Below are 20,997 nucleotides of genomic sequence, written 5' to 3'. Positions count from 1 at the left end.
TATTTTCTTCGGGGAATCTTTTCTAAAGATCAGATTTATGTATTAGATCACAAACCTTCTTTCTAATATCTGTCTAAAATTATAATGATCTTTTTTGTGTCTGTCTTCTCCATTAGATTTTAAGCTAAAGAACTATAGGGGTCTAATCTCATCTGCTATAATCTTCAGAGTTCAGCATATTGTGTCACGTGTTTTATGCACTCATTGTTTTAGTATATAAATAATGCATGTGAAATATACAGCATTCATATATTTAAATTAGTCACATATTTTATTTCTATCTTCTTTTTTCTAACAGATTCTGTTAGCCTTTCGAAAATCCAGAAAGCAGTTTTATTACTTCAAAGAATAATAAAAAGCAAAAAAAGTCACTGCACACAGTGTTCACTACATTTTGAAAAAAATGCACAACTGGAAAATGAGATTCATGAGCTAAAAAAGAGTGTATCAGAGTTTAAGCAAGAAAATATAGAATTGAAACAACAACTCCACAATTTGAGGTATTATTTCCTAGGTTGAAAGAAGGAGTGGAATCTTTTCCTTTAATTCAGTAAAATAAGAAAGGACAAAATTTTTTTTTAACTACTGCCTCATCTGTTAGCACTTTGCAAAGGAGAAAATGTGAATAAATTATAAAATTCTTACAAATATGATAGCATATTATTAAATATGATTACTTCTAAAAACTAAGTTCATATTTTTCCCCATCACAATTTTAATGTCTCTATGGAACCCCATCTGCTAGTAATCTATTTATTTAACAAGCATAATTTGGGATTGTTATTTGTTTATATTTTTAACTTTTTATTACAGTTAATATTTCAAAAAATATCATTTATAAAAAAATCATTTCCTACTCAGATACCATAGCATGTGCCTATAATTCCAGCAGCTTGGGAGACAAAGATAGGAGGATCAAAAGTTCGAAATATTTCTCATTAACATGGGCAGCAATGTCCTAAGCAAATTAATGAGACCCTGTCTCCAACAACAACAACAACAAAAAAAAAAAGTAATGAAAAAGACCTTGGGATGTATCTAAGGGATTTAGCTTCTGGGGGTTCAATCTCTGGTACCAAATTTGGGGATGAGAAGAAAAGAAAAAAAAATAACTTTCTATATTTCTGTTTACTTTTGAAAAAAATTTCAATATAGAGTTATTTGGTTAAAGTTGTGAAACTTTAAAAAGATGACAGGATTTTTAAATTTCTCTCAAGAAAGTTTGTATTCCACCAGCGAGGCATTTTTCACTGCCCTGAAACATGTTATACATTTATAGTTTTTAGGTTGATTTTGGGGATCAAACTCAGGGTTTTGTGTTACTAGTGTGATGTGCTAGTGCTGAGCTAGATACTAGGCTACACTTCTAACATTAACATTCATTAATAAATGAAATGAAAACAGATTATTTTTTTATTCAAATTCATTCTCATTCATAAATTTGTTCATATTTCTGTATTGAAAGGACATATACTTTTTATGTTTTTTAGGTATACATGACAGTAGACTATACGTTGACATAAATTTATTTTTGTTATGTCTTATATTCCATTGTGTGTGTGCACACACACATATTTTTTTTATCCCTTCATCTGTTGAAGAACATTACTCTTCATTATTGTCTTAAATATTAGGTCCCATCTTGTTCAAAAATGGATTTTGAGTTTTTTGTAAAATACATAATGATCAAAAAGGTAAGTTGAGAGTGTTACCATAAAAGAAACATAAAAAGCATAATAACAGGTATTAGATTATTTATTCCAGTTCGGAGTTATAGTAATACAAATGATACATATTTTTTATATCTTTATTTTATTTATATATGGTGCTAAGGATCAAACCCAGCACCTTACTCATGCTAGGCAAACACTCTACCACTGTGCTACAGCCCCAGCCCCAAAAGACACATATTGAAAAAAGAATGTCTGAATATGCTGTTACATTGTAAGCCAATTATAGGTATGTCTGACATATTTTATGAAGATAAATGATATTACTACTGAATTCATAAGTTTGTATATAAACAATGACTTTAAAACTTATTTGACATGAAATTATCTTTTTAACTGGGGAGGACCTATGATTGTGCAAAAAAAAATTACCTTAAACTTGTCAATTTACCAAATCATTTCTAATTTACTTTTCCGTGGTATCTAAAAGATTTGCTAGTAACAGAAACTTATCAAATAACAAAACAATCTTGTATTATTGACTTTCAATTATGTATGTTTTACACAATATTAAAGGAGAAATTTAAAATGTTAAACTAGAAAAGCTTCAGAGAACATAAAATTTTTATTAAGATACTAAATCAGCATACAAAGAGCCAGAACATAAAAAGACATTTTTGGTTTTTGGCAAAAATCAATTAAAAGGCATCCATATTACCTTCAGATATACCTTAAAAGAAGATGAGGTGAAGAGAAAAAATGATGATATGTTACATGAAAAAAATAAGAACCCACTAAAAGAAAAAGAAACAGAATTTAACAAAGAGGATCAAGTGAGAAAGCAAGCTGAAATCTCTGTTTGTACAATAGATACAGAATTGGAGACTGCAAGAAATCATTTTAATCAGGTAAATGAACGTTCAGTAAAGTTTCAAATTTTTACTGTATTTCATTTGAATTATTTATAAAATCCCTTTAACTTATTTATGTGGCCATGTTTCACTTAATGATGGCAATGTGGTCTGAGGAATGTGCTGTTTGGCAATTTCACCAACATGCAGTCATCATGTGTGTGTACTTCTACACACTTCAGACATCTCCCACAATGTCAGGAAACACAGACTTATAGGACCTCCATTTATATGCAGTCTGCTGTTTCCCAAAGCATGGGTATGTGGGGTGTGAACTACTATTTTGATTTAAAACACAATGTTCATTATTTGGCAATAAAAAAAATTAAAAAAAGATCTAACAAACCAGAAAAAAATACCACAATGTTATCTGACTCTTAAATTAAATGATGATATTTATGACAAAACTAGTTACAGCAAAACTTTGCATCTGGTAGTTGTTCAGCATTTGTTTTCTGAATGAAGAAGTTTAGTTTAATCACTGACATAAATATAAATTTAGGTGTTTTATGTTAAAATACAAACTAAATATCTATGCACCTATTTAAATCATTTTAAAAAAAAATGTTTGACAATTACATTTCTGTCTGCATTTAAGAAATGGTTTTTTTTAATTTTTAAATTTTTTTAAAGATAGATAGAGAGAATTTTAATATTTATTTTTTAGTTTTCGGCGGACGCAACATCTTTGTTTGTATGTGGTGCTGAGGATTGAACCTGGGCTGCACGCATGCCAGGCGAGCGCGCTACCACTTGAGCCACATCCCCACCCCAAGAAATGTTTTCACTCACCCAAATTTATCTGTCATTTGTGCAAGTGAAATGTAAGACATTTACTCATAAAGAATAAATCTATCTTTTGGAATTATTTTTTAATCTTGAAGGTCCCACTCTTAAATTAATCTTTTAGACTTCTGTCACCTGCTGATATACAGCCAAAACCTTGCTGAAATAAATTTGTAGATTTTAGCAGAACAAAATGAAACCTACAATTTCCATGAGACCATAATGCCAGAATTTACAATATGAAATTTCAGTAACACATTTTTTTGCAAACAAAAAGGAAATGTTTCCTGAATTATTTTCTTCTGTTTTCAAATGATTGAGAGAGAGAGAGAGAGTGTGTGTGTGTAATATAGTTAAACAGTAAATCTATTAATTATGGGAAAGTATAGAGGGTTTTAAATCCATATATTTATAACCATAATGTACATATTTTGGAGGTGAGGGATGCAATTTTTGTCCCATTGAATTAAGTAATGTTCTTAATTCAACTGTATTTCTCCGCAGCAGTTCCATGATGACTTTCAGAGTAGCCTTATAAAGAGAAAAGACTTTTAATATTTTCCAGAGGAATAGTTGATTTTTCTATGATCTCAAAACCCTTGCTTCTAATAGTAGATCTTCTAGTTTGGGGAAGTGACTTTGCTCTCTTGTTGTATTAATGTGCATTACTACTTCCACTGTTAAGTAAGGAGGAAAAGTGGGGCCAGCAAATACTCTGGTTTTGTAAATCATTTTCTCACTTTTAAGAAGAGAAACAAACACTTTGCTTCAAGTAATCTCCTACTTCAGTACAAAACACCTTTGGAAAAAATGGCATACCATAATATGTTCTTAGAAATAAATTACTGGTAAGTATTTGTTCCTAATACATAAGATCTGTTTATTTCCTTTATTTTATATTGACTCATGTTTCAATGTTCACTGAGATGAAACAAATGCTACTGAGTATAAATCTCAGGATTTTCTGAGTAGAGCCTTACACATTTTGCCTTATTTGTCATTTGTATTTTGAAACACAGGCCTTCTTTGGTGTTTATCCATTCATAGGACAGAAGTAACTGGCTTTGTGGATGAGCACTAGAAGCAGAGACAAAAGACTTGGAGAAAAATCATGCAATTTGCCTATGTTTTTAGCCTTGTGCTCCTTTTCAGAATTGTGATACATTGTTCATTGATATAGATCATGTGTTTAATGCTGTTCCGACATTTATAATTTATCAATAGATGCAATTCTCATTCACAGCTACAAAATGTTAGAAAACAGAATATGCTAGGAATATTTTTAGGAAAAGACCTTGGAGAACTTTTGTTATGTCTCAGTAGATGTAGAGCTAAGGCTCTTACTATGGACTGGTTGAATACATGAGGTGTCAGATTGCAAACTTATTCTTCTTAAAGTTAAGTGTCCTTTTATTTGCCACTGAAGCCATCCCAACAGATAGGTACATAATAAAATATTTGGAATTTTTAACTGTTTAAAGGATAGATCATACGATCCTAAAAGTGGATCAACAAAGAAGTAGTGAATTCTAATTTTTATTTATTGTTTTTAGGTATACATTACAATAGAGTTCTTTTGGTGTGTTACACATACATAGCATATAACTTCTACTATGTAGAGTTTTTCTGGTCATGTATTCATATGTGAACATAGGAATGTAATGTCAGATTCATTCTACTATATCCCCTCCCCTCTCAGCCCTTTATTCACTTTTGTCTAACCAACAAACTTCTGTTCTTTTATCCTCCACCCTTATGTGTGTTACCAACTACATGTTAAGGAGAATATTCAGACTTTGGATTTGGAGGACTGGATTATTTCACTTGGCATGACAGTGTCCAGTTCCATTCATTTGCCAGCAAATGCCATAATTTCATTCTTCATGGCTGAATCCATTGTGTATATATAACACATTGTCTTTATCCTTCCATGTGTTGAAAGGCACCTAGGTTGGTTCCACAGCTTAACTTTTGTGAAGAGCTGCTATAAATATTTATGTGGCTGTGTCACTATAGTATCATTGGAGTATACACTGAGGAGCAGAATAACTGGGTCAAATGGTCGTTCCATTCCAGGTTTTGTGAGAAATCTATATACTGCTTTCCTGAAAAATTGCTTGGTGCAATGTATGAGTCAATCTTTTCCCCACATTCTCACCAACATTTATTGTTACTTGCATTCTTTATATCTCAGTGTAGTTTTAATTTTCATTTTTCTAATCGCTAAAGATGTTGAACATTTTTTTCATATACTTGTTAACTGTTTGTACATATTTTTCTTTGAAGTGCTTGCTCAGTTTTTTGTTCATTTATTGATTGGGTTATTTTTTGTTTGTGAGTTATTTTTCGAGTTGTTTATATATTCTGGAGATTAATGCTCTATCTGACATGTCAGTGACAAAGATTTTCTCCCATTCTATATGCTGTCTACTCACATTCTTGATGGTTTCCTTTGCTGTAAAGATACCACCCCATTTATTGATTCTTTATTTTACTTCTTGTGCTTTAAGTGACTTTTTGAGGAATTCAGTTCCTACACTGACAAGATGGAGTGCTGGGCCTGTATAATCTTGTAATAGGTCTAGGGTCTTTTATCTATTATGTAGGTTCTTGATCCACTTTGTTTTTGAGAAATAGGGGTTAAATTTCTCCTACGACATATGGGTTTTCAGTTTTCCCAGCACAATTGGTTGAGGAACCTATCCTTTCCCCAATGCATGTTTTATAGTGTGTTTGTCTAGTATTAGATAACTACATGTGTGAGGTTTTCTCTGTTGCTTCTCTTCTGCAAAGTTTTTTTTTTTCTTTTTACATTGGCAAACTAACTAATCACTTAATCTGTTCTTTCATTCTGGTATAATGCAGATTTTTTCAATCTTTATTTTTTTTCTTTTTTATATAACCAGGAATTGAACCAGGGTGCTCAACCACTGAGATGCATCCCAGCCATTTATTTATTTATTTATTTATGAATGAGTCAGGGTCTCACTGAATTGCTGAAGACTGGCTTTGAACCTGTGATCCTCCTGCCTCAGTATCCTGAGACACTGGTATTACAAGCATGAGCCCCTGAACCTGGCAGTTCTTACATTCTTTAAGTTATAATTTTCTTTTACTCTCATAGATCCATCTTCTTGAATTAACTTTTGAACTCTTGGGAATTCATATTTTTATAATCTCAGAAGTTTGCATCTAATTTTTCTTCTGTGGTTATCTATTTATTGAAACCCTTTCACCATATAAATAAACAGGTTTTTCTTTAATTTCAGTGAAAATTATGAAACATCATTTTATTGAGTGCTAGCTAAATGTATCCTTGGTTTTATTTAGGTTTCTCCTAGTGATGGGACAGAGAAAAAGCTATTGCATAAATATCACAAGAAGAAGGATGAGGTCTCTATAAAGAGATTGGGAATGGACACAGTAAAATATCAGAACCAGGAAAAGAAGTGCTTTGAGAATACTGAAATTTTAAGAGAAAAGAATACCAGCCTTCCATGGACACAAAAATTGAATGAGGAAACACTTATGGAAATATTTCAGGACAATGAACAGTTGGATATTTGTAAAGTTGAGAATACATTGGAAAATTTCACACCTGAGAGTGAAAAACAAAGCACAGAAAGACCAGAAACAGATAGTTTACAGGAAAAAAAGAATATTGATGTATCTAACCTAAACGGTAGTAGTGAGATTCCTTCCCAACAGATTGCAAAGTCTGAAGTAAAAACTAGTGACCTAGAAAACGAGCTGCATCAGACAAGAGTAATGACTTTGGCTACAGATCAAGTAAACAGACACCTAACGCAAAGACAGTGCCAACTGAAGGAGATGGAACACAGGTATCAAAATGAAGAAAGAATAAGGAATGAACGTCTCAGAAAGCAGGAAGCTTCTAAAGAGAAGGTATCTAAACTACAAAGAGAAAGTACATTGCATGAAGACCAGTTGCATGAGTATCAGAACAAAGGTGAAAATAAAATAGATGGAATTATTAATGTCCAAACCCAATTTTATGATGTTATAAAAAATCTTCAAGCTCGGAATGACAGATATCGTCTCGTGCTGGAAAACAAATATTTGGAATTAATCAATGAAACTAATCATTTAAAAGAACAACTGGATCAATATGGAAAGGAGAAAGCAGAAGAAGTAAGTATCAAGCAAGATATCTTTATAAAGAGTCTTCAAAGGAATACTCAAATTGATATCTGCTTATGGCTAAATGTTGAATCTTGATGAATATAAAAATGTAGATATTATGAATGTGTTTCTGTATCAACACAGAACTACAACCTGTTGTCCAGCCAAAATAACTTAGACCTCATTTGCAGCACAACCAATCTGTGTTTGAAGTGCTGAGTATTCCAATTTCCCTGCTCTGATTCTTACACACTGTGTACATATTTTAAAATAACTATAGATACTCATGTGTCAACTAAACACAAAAGACTTAGTTAAAATGTATTTTAATATTTAAAAAGGAGGAAATTTTTAAAACTTGGGCCTGACCCTTCAATTTAAGAAATTGTTTCTTATAAAGATTTAAGAGGTTGAGTTAAGATTTTTTTGTAGGTTTATATGCTGACATTAGTAATATGGTCTCAATAATGCTGAAACAATATCTAATTTTGGTGCTATTAATTCAACCCAAAGTTTGCACATGCTAAACACATGTTCTACCAATGAGCTACATCCCATTACTGAATAACAATTTTAATGTCTTCTTGTTGCTATACTTGAAGATCACAATGAAACACATAATGGAAATGCTCATACCTAGTTTCAAATAAATTAGTTACTTTTACAGTTTATTCCAGATTTTACAGTTGAACTGAAATGTAGATGGTGTATTTTGTAATAGACTTTCTTCAGTATATTTTTGTATATTTCTAGTTGGTAAATTTATTTTTAGTCATTTAAGTTTATCATAAATCTGAAAATAACTGTCCTGATATATTTTTTTTGTTTTCATTCATGTCTTGTCCACCTCTTTAAAAGCATCTATTTGTCATTATCATAAATTGGGACTAATGTGATGAATTGCAGCAAAACCACAGTTGATTTCATCTGTAATTTGATGCATATATTCATGATAACTTGCTAATAGTTTTCTTCATTTCATGGCCTAATTCCTATTATATAGTGACAAAGATAATTGTAGCCATCTAAAATTCATTAATTTGGCACTGAACCCCCATGTCCAGACTAATGAGGGTGGCAGGGTTTATGTAAAGCAGGAGTGGTGTGAAGACCAGTGAGAAATCTAAGAGATGTGGACAGGCAGTGAGGTGGAGACCAGGTTACCTAGCATCTCCTTTATTCTTTGTGAAAGTATATTGGAATTATTTTAGCAAAGCTTTAAAGATGTGAGGATGTGGAGTATTAACTTGAGTCTCTAATAAGAGAAGGATAATAACCTCTATAGAATTCACCACTACCAATGAGACCTGTGTAACCATTTTTGATTGAGATTTCAGTAGTTTGTTAAACATTGCAACTTTATCAAGGGCAGTATGTAGAGATACAGGGCTCACCCTTTTGTGTAAGGAATGTGATAGTGACTAAGCAGGAGTACACAATCTTCTATTTTCTTAAGGGAATTCAGAAATAAACAGCAGCTTACTGTTGTATGTAGTGATATTTTTTCAGAGTAAACATCATTATATAATAATAATAGTAATAACAATAGTAATAATAATAATAATAACAATAATAATAATAAAATTTTAAAGTGAGCTGAGTAACAAAATCATTAACAGAAATATCAGGTAGTTGCAAGATGTCTTGAAAAACAGCCAGCTGGTACCCTGAAACTACAATGTGTATCAGAGGCTTCTCTAGAAGATTTAGCACATTTTCACATAAATTTAAAATATAAAGACAGGATTTAATGAAGAAACTAAGACAAATGACAAGTCAAGTATGTAGAAAATTGAACATGTCGTCTGTAAATCAACACCTGCTTAAGTAATAAAAGTTATTCTGGGATACTAATTTCAATGAACAGCTTTCTTTATATTTTCATTATAATTGATTTTATTATATTTGGGCATCTTTATACTGCACTTATTTCTTACACTTAAAATTTTCTTTTAGAATTTTTCTCTTACAAAATCAGCATCTTTCATTAAAATATCTAGTCTGAGAAAAGCTGAGACTTTTTTCTATAACCCAGCAGCTTTTCATGCTGTCTCTACAACAAGGAAAACTAAATAGAGGTACTATTTAATAGAATGTTTCAGGAAAATTTTTTTATTTTTACTTCATTTTTGTGCATCGATTCAAAATCTGAAAGTAATTACTAAATTGACTTTAAAAATGTGTACAAATTTTTTTATGCTTTTCTCAAAATACAGATATGTTTAGGTTTTAGTTTAATTATTGAAAAACATAGGCTATTTCTTTATTTTTTCATTTATTTAGATATATTATGAAGCATATAAATATTTGTATTATGTCTGGACTGTTATCCAAACTAGACAATGAAAAATGTTAGCTAAGTTTTTTTTTCAGTACCTCTCTTAAAAGGCATTTTTATGATATATGTAATGCACCTGACATCGAATTCACCCATATAACATGTAAAATACAGTGTCTCTTAGTACATTAACAGAGTTATGTAACCATTTACATAGTCAATTTTAGAACATTTTCATGTTCTTGAAAAGAAACCTGGAACCTCTTAGCTGTCAGTTTTCTAATCCCTACACGTCCAAAGTCCTAGAAAACTACCAATATATTATTTTAGTAATTTACAAATGTAAACCATAGTACTTTTTATTTATTTATTTATTTATTTTTTAACTTTAGGCAAGACTCTATTTTATTTTTATGTGATTTTTAAATTTGTTTTAATTAGTTACCCATGACAATACAATGACCTTGATATATCATACATTTGAATCACATGGGATAAAATATCTCATTTTTCTGAGTATACAGGTTGCAGAATCACATTGGTCATGCATTCACATATATACACATGGTAATAATAATGTCCGTTTTATTCTACTATCCTTCCTATCTCCCCAGCCTCCCCCTCCCTTCCCATCACTTCTCTCTACCTAATCTAAGGTAACACTATTATTTTTTTTCTCACATCTTCATACATGTATTTTGTATGACAATGAAGGTCTCCTTCCACCATCCTTGCAATTCCCTTTCTCCCTCCTTTTTCCTCTCACCCCTCTTCCCTGTGTAGAGATAATCTTCTTCCCATGCTCTTCCTCTCTTCCCCATTTTGAGTCACCCCCCTTATATCAGAGAAGACACTCGGCATTTGTTTTTCTTGGGACTGGTTAACTTCACTTAGCATAATCTGCTCTAATGCCATTCATTTCCCTGCAAATGCCATGGTCTCATTATTTTTAGTGCTGAGTAATATTCCATTGAGTATATATGCCACATGTTTTTATTCATTCATCCATTGAAGGGCATCTAGGTTGGCTCCACAGTCTAGCTATTGTGAATTGTGCTGCGATAAACATTAATGTGGCTATGTCCCTGTAGTACACTGTTTCTTTATTGTTCTTTTTAGATATATATGATAGTAGACTGTATTTGAATATTTACATCATAGATTATAACTTCACATTTTTATATTTGTACATAATGTGGAGTTACACTGGTCATGTATTCACATGTGAATATAGGAAAGTTGTTTCAGATTTATTCTACTGTCTTTTCTGTTTCCATTGTCATTCCCATTCCTTTTGTCTTAATTCAGTGAACTTCTATTCTTTTTTCCCACATTCCTTACTCTGTGTTAGCATTCACTTATGAAAGAGAACTTCCAGCCTTTGGATTTGGAGAATTGGCTTATTTCACTTAGGATGATAATCTCCAGTTCCATCCATTTACTGGCAAATGCCATAATTTCATTCTTTCTCACAGCTTATTAATATTCCATCCTGTGTACATGACATTTTTAAAATCTGTTCATCTATTGAAGGTTTCATAGCTTGAATATTGTGATTTGAGCCACTTTAGACATTGTTGTGGCTGTGTCACTGTAGTATGATGATTTTAAGGATTTTGTGTGTAAATCAAGGAGTGGGATAAGTGGGTCAAATGGCAGTTACATTCCAAGATTTCTGAGGACTCTCCATACTGCTTTCCAGAATGATTGCACCAATTTGCAGTCCCATCAGCAATGTGTAAGTGAACATTTTCCCCACACTGCCACCAACATCTATCATTATTTTATTCTTTTCAGTTGCCATTCTGACCCGAGTGAGATGGAATCTCAGTGTGGCATTTGCATTTCTCTAATTGAATTTTTTTCATATATTTTCTGACCATTTGCATATGTTCTTCTGGGAAGTGCCTTTTCAGTTCCTTTGCCCATTTATTGATTGGATTATTGGTTGGTGTTCTTTTGGTGTTAAAAAATTTGAATTATTTGTACATCCTGGTGATTTATGTTCTATTGGAGGTGCACATGGCAAAGATTTTTTCACGTTTTGAAGATTCTCTGTTCATAATTCTTGATGGTTTCCTTTGCTGTGAAAGTTTTTTAGTTTGATACCAACCCATTTATTGATTTTTTTAAAAACAGTTGTACATAGACCACAATATCTTTATTTTTATGTGGTGGTGAGGATCAAACACAATGCCTCACACATGGAAGGCAAGCACTCTACCACTGAGCTACAGCCCCAGCCCCAGCCCCATATTGATGCTTTTAAAAAACATTTTTATTTGTAGATGGACACATTATCTTTATTTATTCATGTGTGGTGCTGAGGATCAAACCAAGAGCTGCACACATGCTAAGCAAGCACTCTACCACTGAACTACCAGCCACCATTTTCTGATTCTTGATATTAACTTTTGGTTTTTGGAAATCTTGTTTGGAAGTTGGCTTATAGTTCTAACTCTAAAATTACTCTGTAATGGATATTTCATACAAGTGAATTTATACAACAGTAGGTCTTTTGTTTTTTACCAGTTTCATTGACTTAGAATACTTTTTTCAGGGATCCTCTGTGTTGTAGCAAGCATCACTATTTTATTTCTTTCTGTTGTCTGTAGAATTTTGTTTTATGACCATATCACTTAGCCAGTTATCAGTTGCTAAACCATAAAATGCTTCCACCTCTTGACAACTCCAGTACTACATGACTAGGGGCATCTATTTACAAGTTAATATTTGGACATGCTTTTATTACCCTGCCTCTTTGTGGTCTTCATGAATTGTGCCGATTGTACCATATCTCTGTCTTATTCATGCTGTACTTTCTGACTTGTCTGTTTTTATTCACTTGATCATGTTTATTCAGAGATCACATAAAATGAATTTTTATTTTTCATGCACTTTCTCTGACTTTTCTGTCACCAACAGTGTTTGCATGGTGATTATCTTGTTGAGATATAAATTCTCCCAAGGTGAGAGTAATATCTGATATCCACACCTATTCTAGAATGAATGGAAAATATTAATGCCTAATAGTTGTTTTAACAAAATTACTATTTGATATCAATCAATATTTTTTGTTAGTAGATTGGCCTGTTAAGACTTTTATTCTAACTATATTTCAGTGACAAAATATAAAATTAAATTCACTTAACCCAATAGTAAATTCAGTATGGGAAAAATCATCTTCTATATAGATTTCCTCAACATTTATTATGTAGCCAGAATTGGGATTTATAGATGTGAAATCCTTACCAACTGAAAAGCTAATATACCTTGTTATAGAAACTCAATCTACTCTTCATAATGCTGGTATAGATTATGTTTTGTTGCAGTTGAATTTATGTAAAATTTGTTGAGTTTGTGTCGAGTATTTTCAGTATCTTATTTTCATATTGTGTTTTTTCATACTTCTTTTATTCATGCAGATGGATGATCTCACTGCAAAGATGAAAAATGCATCTTCAAAGCACTTACATTTGAGAACAAACTATGAATGTTTTATGCAGAACTTGTTTTTTATAAAAAGTATACAAGATACATTTGAAAAAATAGAAAGGAATCAAAAAAAGTTGGAAGAAAATGTAGTAAACTTTCCAAGGCACACACGGAGCACTCGAGTAGAACGAGGCCAAGGAGTACGATGGGAATGTGACATTGAACATCGAGCAAGATGGGATTTAGAGGAGAAGCAAAAACAAGTATTTCTGATTTTACAGGCTATCTTACTTATCTGCAGTTTGCTTTAATTCATTTCATCGTAAACTATTTTGGATATACGTATCATAGGTGTATTCTATATCTCTTGAGGGAAGACATTTGATGCCCCTTCAAATACCACAATTTACATCATCCTTTCAGCTAATTTGATCTGAGTAATAATTTTCATCAGATAACTGTTGGATATTTGATAATAGTGGGCATAAGTAAGACAATGAGGAGAAAAAAATATGATGTAGAAATATACTTTTGAATTGTTAAGTTAAAATTTTCAACTTTCATATTTTGAATTGATTCTATTATTCTTTAAATTATCGGATGATCTGAGTGCTAATGTGAGAATGATTCATTACTTTGAGCACAGATCAATGGTAGATAGCCTAGCCTGTGCAACGCCCTGGGTTCCATTTGCAGTAGAAAAGAGGAGGAGGAGGGCAGGGAATGAGGGAGGAAAGGGGGAGAGGAAGAACTCAATTATTATTGGTTCAGATTTAATGTAATTGATACTGATGACAGAAGTTTACAGTCTAATATTTTTTTCTTCACTTTTAAAATTGCTGTCTGAATTTTTGACTCAGAAGTAAATAAAATAACTACATAATAATTATTTGGGTTCTAATTATTTTTAAAATATATTCTTTTTATGTTCTTTAGACACAAGAAGCAGCTCCGGAAATTACAGAGCAGTTCAGAAAGACTAATTTTACTTCAATAAGAAGTCAGATGGAACTCAGAATTAGCCATCTGGAATCTGAACTGAAAATTCTAAGAAATGCAACTGAGAGAATATAGGCACTTCCATATAGAACAATCCAGATTCCACAAGTATGTCAAAACCTAGATTGAAAGAGAGCAACTTAGTCTCCTTAATTTGTGTCTACTGCATAACTTTGAGACAGGTTGATGAGATCGGTAGCATGCAAAAGCAAACTAGACCCTATAATTTGTGGAAGTAATGTTAGGAAATGAATGTACTCTTGAAATATTAGTCTAGGAAGTTTATCTTTCACTCACCTTTGCATTTTACATCTGAAGGTAAACTATTAAGCTTTCTTCCCTTAGTGTTCTCCTATATGTAATCTGGTCTATTAGACTTTTAGTTAAGTATTTTTGAAGTTTTGTGATTCACATAGTTATATTGTGACAAAACTGCTTCTACATGGAAACATGAACCAAGTTTCACAATTTTTGAAAGATTATAACTGAAACCTTAAGTGTCCAGTGTTGCTGTAACTACACTCTGAGCACATTCTGACACCTGACAGATTAACTGATTTTTATTTTAATTTTTAAATATTATCCTTACATGGTATCTAGAGACAAAATGTTCTATATAGTTTTTCCCCTCTACATTGTCATACTTGTGATGATGGGAAGTATAACCTGCAAAGTGGTTAAAATATTCTGATGATAAGTGTTGGGGCCTGTGAATGACAGAATGAATGGGCAGTCTCCTGAAGCCCTGGTAACAAATTCATGGGCCAACTTTCTAGGCAGCAGCTTTAATCTATCTAGATCACCCACTCACCTGTCTTGTTCTGAACCAGTGGCTGTTGCTCTGAATTGTCTCATTGTCAAATGCTTAATTTATCTAGGTAATAGGTAGAATATACATATGATGGTAATAAATGCTTGACAATATCTTCAAGGAACATTCTTTAAGTCCTTGAACTGGTTCACTAAATATGAATCTTTCTAGCTTTACTAAAATTTTCTAGTTGCATGTGTTTAAGGAAACCATGATGATTTAATATACTTCAACATAGTAAAATGGCTTTGGTAGTCAAATAACTAAGATATACATCATCTGCTATATTTATCTTTAAAATATCCATATTGCTAATGGCATCCTCAAGAATCTTCCAAGGAGAGTCTTTCAAGAAGGCAACATTGTTACCTGCAAAGTTATACATCGCTGATTTCTGTCTCTCTTCCACCAACATTGCTTTAATTGGAAGTTTGAAGCCCCCTAGAAATATGTACACTTCTTTAGAGAAATTACAAACCCATAATTGCATACACTGTCTCTGTTCTGATTCTTTTAGTGTTGTGCCCACATATGGAGAATTTCTACCTACTCTCTTTTTAAAATATTTTTTTAGTTATATATTTTCTTTATTTTATGTGGTGCTGAGGATTGAACCCAGTGCCTCACATGTGTAGGCAATTACTCTACCACTGAGCAAGGATCCCTCCACTTACTGTTATGGAAAATTTAAATTATTCTTTTATTTGATGAAAATTTTGAAAGTGCATTTAGACATAAATAATATTGAGGTTAATTTTGAAATAATTAAACAAGCATGAAATATAATGTGCTCTAATTCAGTGACCAGTACTTCCACTTTATCTCCCCTTCTTCCTCCCTGTGTTCTCTTTCTTCTGCTCTACTGATCTTATACTTATTTGCAGTTTTTAAGTTTCTTTTTGAATTATGCATTATGAATATACATGAAGGTGTAATCCACTGTGATATCTTCATATGGATTCACAAAAAAATTTGATCAGATTCATTTCACTTTTCCACACTGAGTGCTGTCCCCAACTCCCTGGCGTGGGTTGGGTGAGGGTTAGGGTTAGGTTAGGGTTAGAGTTGCATTGTAGAACAGGAGCCCTTCAGTATAACCCAGTGATTTCCTTCATACTAAGACTTCATTTGAGCGAGTCAAATATTAGTCCAAAAATGATGAGCTATATTTTTAAGAGCTAATAAGCAAAACAATGTCGAGCTATTTTGAACCCATTTGAAGATATTTCTATAATATTTGACAATTTTTTTTATCAGGGGTATTATTACAATAATGAAATATCTGCTTGAAAATGAACAAATAAAAGATACCATCTTGCTTTCATTGCACCTTGGTTTAGAGCTTCCATGGTTTTATTTATTTATTTATTTTTGGTTGTTTGTTTCTTTGCACCAGGGATTGTACTCAGGGACACTTGACCACTGAGCCACATCCCCAAACCTATTCATGTTTTATTTAGAGACAGGGTCTCAGTGAGTTGCTTAGGCCTCACGGTTGCTGAAACTAGCTTTGAATTCAAGACTGTCCTGTCTCATCCTCTTAAGCCACTGTGATTACAGGCATGTGCCATCACACCCTGCTTCAATGGTGTTTTGATGAACTTCTTAACACATAGTAAAGCCATGCATATCTATATTAAATGTGGCCTCAACCTTATTCTTTTATTTGGCATTTTGACCTAAAAAATCACAGGAGAACAAATCTAAGCTTTATAAAACAATGCTGAAGTTAAATAGTTATGACAGAAAGAAATAATTTTAACATATAAATTACAATTTAATTTAATAGCTGATATATTTTTTTCAGTTTCTTAGCTTACATGAATATCTTTCTGAAAAAAAATGAGAGAATGGGGTTTGAAGTGCTTCAGAGTCATGAAATTGGATGACTGTTTACAAAAAGAGAATGAAAGTTAGTTGTTATGCAGGATGCAAGTATAAGTTGTTCTTATTAGTTCTTACCAGAAAAAAAATGAGATAATTTACCATTTACAAAACAATGATAAATTGTGTATGAATGTAGACACAATGCAAAGGGGATTTGGGAGGCAACTCTTTTTCCAATGTATTTCTGGGAGAAAGTGGTGTTTCTTTTTTACTTATGCCTAAGCTAGTTTATTTAAAACTTAATGTAATAGTTCTACATTTCCTTGTGGAACATTAGTTTGCCATATCATGCTAGCCTGAATAGAAGAGTGTTTTTTAAACTCTTTCATCACGTTTCAAAGATATGTCTCCGTAATCACTACACAATGCCTTCAAAGGTGAAGGGAGAAGGAGAGGAAAAAAACTACTAGAGAGGAAGAGTGATCAAATTATTTTATGTGCATCTGTGAATATGTCATAATCAATTCCTCTATTATATATAGTCAAATCCACCAGTAAAAATTTTTGTTTAAAATAATTTTCTTTAAAAATAGAACATGAAGACAGGAATGGGAATTCTGTCAGTCAAAATCATTTGTTTTCACATCAAATGTGTAAAGGCATTAGACACCACCTTATTTTTATCACTACAACATACTTACTATGTTCAATAATATATTTTAGACCCTATTTGGGGAATTAGTAAGAGAAGAGTTTTATACAAAGAACACTCTACATGGTGATATTTATATAAGAGTTGGAAGTATTTACCACATAACTCATCAAGTGCACATCTATAATGAACCAAATGTTTAAAAACTGCTGGTCATAACTTCTGAAATCAATTACAATTAAAGAGCTATGTATTTTTTCCAATTCTGAATATCAACAAATTAAAGACCTTAAGTGTGAAACTGCTTTTTTCCCACTTCTGCCCCACTATGAAACTGTCAGCCTATACACTGACATTCTTTTGTGGGAAAAAATGGCATCACCCATTTTCTGTGGTTTATGGCCAAAATCCCAGACTGACTAAGTAACAGTCACACATTTAAAATACCCTTTCATGACTCTGTCATTAGTTTACATTTGCCTCAATAAAAGTATGAAATTTCTTAGCCAAAAATTAAAATATCCAAACAACTGGATTTTTGTCAGGTTACTCAGGCTATCTCATCTCACTTGCTTTATGGCACTTTGCTCTAGATTCTAGTGACACTGGACCACTGTGATTCCACAAGTGTTCTTTCTCATCTCGGTGTCTGCAGTGTCTGCATGCACCTCTTCCCTTTCTCTCACAATTTCTCCTTTTACTTCAGGTGTTAACTCATGTATCACTTCCATTGAAGGACCTCAAACACTGACACAAATTTGGGACAGAAGTCCCTTCTAAGTGTTCCAGTGGTAACCTGTTTTATCCTTGTCCTAATGCCAATGACTCTGTATGGAAATTGCCCGATTGTCTGCTTTTGAAGCTATTGTATATGACTGTTGAGAGGTGTCCATTATCATCTCCATGTTGTCATCCCAGTTCTTGCCAGAATACCCTAGCATATGGTTGTCAAATTTATGCATAAGGGATGGAAAACCCAAAGCTCTGATACTCAGTCATAATGACAATTGTGTATGAAAATATGGGCGTACTGCATTCCATAGTGATTTTGTATTGTGGACATATCTTTTTTTCTTCTTATAAACAATGAAAAGTTCTAAACTTCTTCACTGACTTATACTTATAAAATGTTTGAGAAAAAATATAATTCTTTTTCTCTTGCTGCAGGATTTGAATCCTGACCATGGGAGCTTCTGCCTTAAGAATTACTAATAAGACAAGACAAGATTTACTTTTGGAAACATCATAAAGATATACAGAGATTTTAAGAAAAAAAATATGAAAGCTAATATTGTGTTTTTCAGACTGTTAATATAATATTTACATATTTATGAAATGTATGATGTAAATACTTTATTGAAATGGATGTGTGTAACATATAATGAAATTATCAAAATATGAAAATTGTTTATATCTGTAAGAAAATGTGAAGTGCAAGTGCAAACCAGTTTTTATTAGATGTGTTTTCAGACTATCTAAATGTTAACATTTAAGCTCAATTCAGCAACCAAGTCAACACTAATTTGGAAGATCTAAATATCACATTAATGATGGATTATTTATATTATATCAGTGAATATGGGTCCAGAGAATTAGGCAACATTATTTTTACATGCTGGTTACTATATTCATAATGGATTAATGTATTGCAATTATTATACTGCCATCTTTAAATTTATATTTCAGGCACTGACTTATTAATTTTTCTAATAAGAATATTTGCTTAGTGTTTTATCTTCTTTTTTTTCCTTTTCTCTTTGTTTATACAATCTTGGGAAATAATAGTAAATTTACAGGTTCTAATATAAAGTACTTTTGTCTGCTGAAGCATTTTAAATTGAATTGCTTACATAATGCTATCATTTATGATATTTTTAGTATTTTGTACAAGTCAGAACATGCTAGATAACTACAATTCAACATTCATTTATTATGAGTATATTTTTCAAATATTAACAGGTAACAGCATAGTTGTTAATTGTATCAGTTTCATTATAAAGGTTATATTGTTATCTAGCATGTTCTGACTTGTAGGAAATACTAAACCTATCATGAAAGATGGCATAGTTAACAATTCATTTTAAAATGCTTCAGTGGGAAAAAGTACTTTGCATTAGAACCTGCAACTTCACTAATATTTTCCAAGATTGTATAAAGAAAAAAAGCAAAAAAAAAAAAAAAAAAAAACACCACACATTAAACAAATGCTGTTTCTCAAATCAACACTTATACATTCTATCATAATGCCTTGGACCACTTAATCCTCAAATTATTTTCATGTTTTTCTAGTAGCCTAATATTGTTCTTTATAAAAAAATATTTCCTTCAGAGACATGAAATGAACTTAATTGTTTTATTTTATAGATGCCTTCTGAATTAAATATTCCTTAGTCTTTTCTTAACCTTCATGACCTTAAATTTTTCAGAGGGAAAGCTTGTAGAATGTGCTTAAAATCGATTGGAGCTAGATTACATATTTTTGGCAAGAGTACCACAGAAATCAATTCTATGATTTTCACTTTGAATCACATCTTGTGACCTATAATATCCTCATTACTGCTGATGTTAATATTGGTCATTAATGTGGTATTTGCAGGATTTTACTTTGTAATTATTATTTGTGTGAAGATAGTTTGAGACTATACATATTAATATAAATATAAATGTGTATCATTCACCACTAAATTTGTTCATTTATTATATCTATACAGATTCATGGTTTATTTTATTGTGTTTGCTGTTACTTGTTAATATTTTAAGAATTTATTTTTCTTTCAGAAATGTTCTATTTTGATAATCTCAGATTTATAGAAGATTTAAGACAGCAGTGAAAGGAATTCATAAGAAACATTCCCTAAATGTTATTCTTTATTTCTAGATAAGTCTACGTACATAACAGTTTTTATCTCTGAAACATTTGCAAGATGCACACAATGTCTTTTTATTTGTAAATAAAAAAACTCACATTATCTAAAAATGAGAAATTATCTCTGTAACTATGGTGCAATGATCAAAATAAGTAAACTATATTGTGAATATCTACTCTACAAATCTTATTCAAAATTTGACAATTATTTTAACAATTGTCTTTGAACCAAAATAAATCCAATTTGGGGAAATTTTAATATCAATTATTCACTGTGTCCAGTGGTCTTGTTTCTTCTGTTTTTTTTTTTTTTTTTTTTTAATCTGGGATGGTTCCTTTAGCATTTCTGGGCTATTCATGATATCTTTGATTTTGATTTTTGAATGATGTATTTCAGTAGTAGTTCTATAGATTTTTCTTCAGTTTATAATTAGATTTTAATTTTCATAACCAGTGGATAAATGCTCAAATATTTGACTCTCAAGTTAACCTGAATGCTGCTGGTAGATTGCACATAGGGATCCCTGTTCTATCAATATGTCAATATATTTGGTGATATTAAAATTAATACCAATGGAATTTGCAAATATTTCTTTAGAGGAGCACATCATGAAGACTT

The 20,997-nt window shown here is 31.7% G+C and overlaps 1 protein-coding gene across 2 annotated transcripts in view; it reads left to right on the top strand.

Annotated features, from left to right (window-relative positions):
- The window catches only part of LOC144373327 (ankyrin repeat domain-containing protein 26-like), a 40,012-nt gene extending 19,381 nt beyond the window's left edge, over positions 1–20,631 (top strand). For both annotated transcript variants that reach the window (XM_078036418.1, XM_078036417.1), the window contains exons 12-17: positions 299–500; positions 2,395–2,578; positions 6,698–7,519; positions 13,214–13,486; positions 14,160–14,330; positions 18,680–20,631. In XM_078036418.1, the coding sequence (XP_077892544.1) occupies positions 299–500; positions 2,395–2,578; positions 6,698–7,519; positions 13,214–13,486; positions 14,160–14,297 (1,619 nt within the window). In that variant the 3' untranslated portion in view covers positions 14,298–14,330; positions 18,680–20,631. The remainder of the gene's footprint in view (positions 1–298; positions 501–2,394; positions 2,579–6,697; positions 7,520–13,213; positions 13,487–14,159; positions 14,331–18,679) is intronic.
- The last annotated feature ends 366 nt before the right edge of the window (positions 20,632–20,997 follow it).

This window comes from Ictidomys tridecemlineatus, unplaced genomic scaffold, assembly GCF_052094955.1.
Source record: "Ictidomys tridecemlineatus isolate mIctTri1 unplaced genomic scaffold, mIctTri1.hap1 Scaffold_354, whole genome shotgun sequence".
Classification (NCBI taxonomy): domain Eukaryota; kingdom Metazoa; phylum Chordata; class Mammalia; order Rodentia; family Sciuridae; genus Ictidomys; species Ictidomys tridecemlineatus.
Note: the sequence above shows the minus strand (reverse complement) of the source record. Positions and strands in the feature narration are given on the sequence as shown.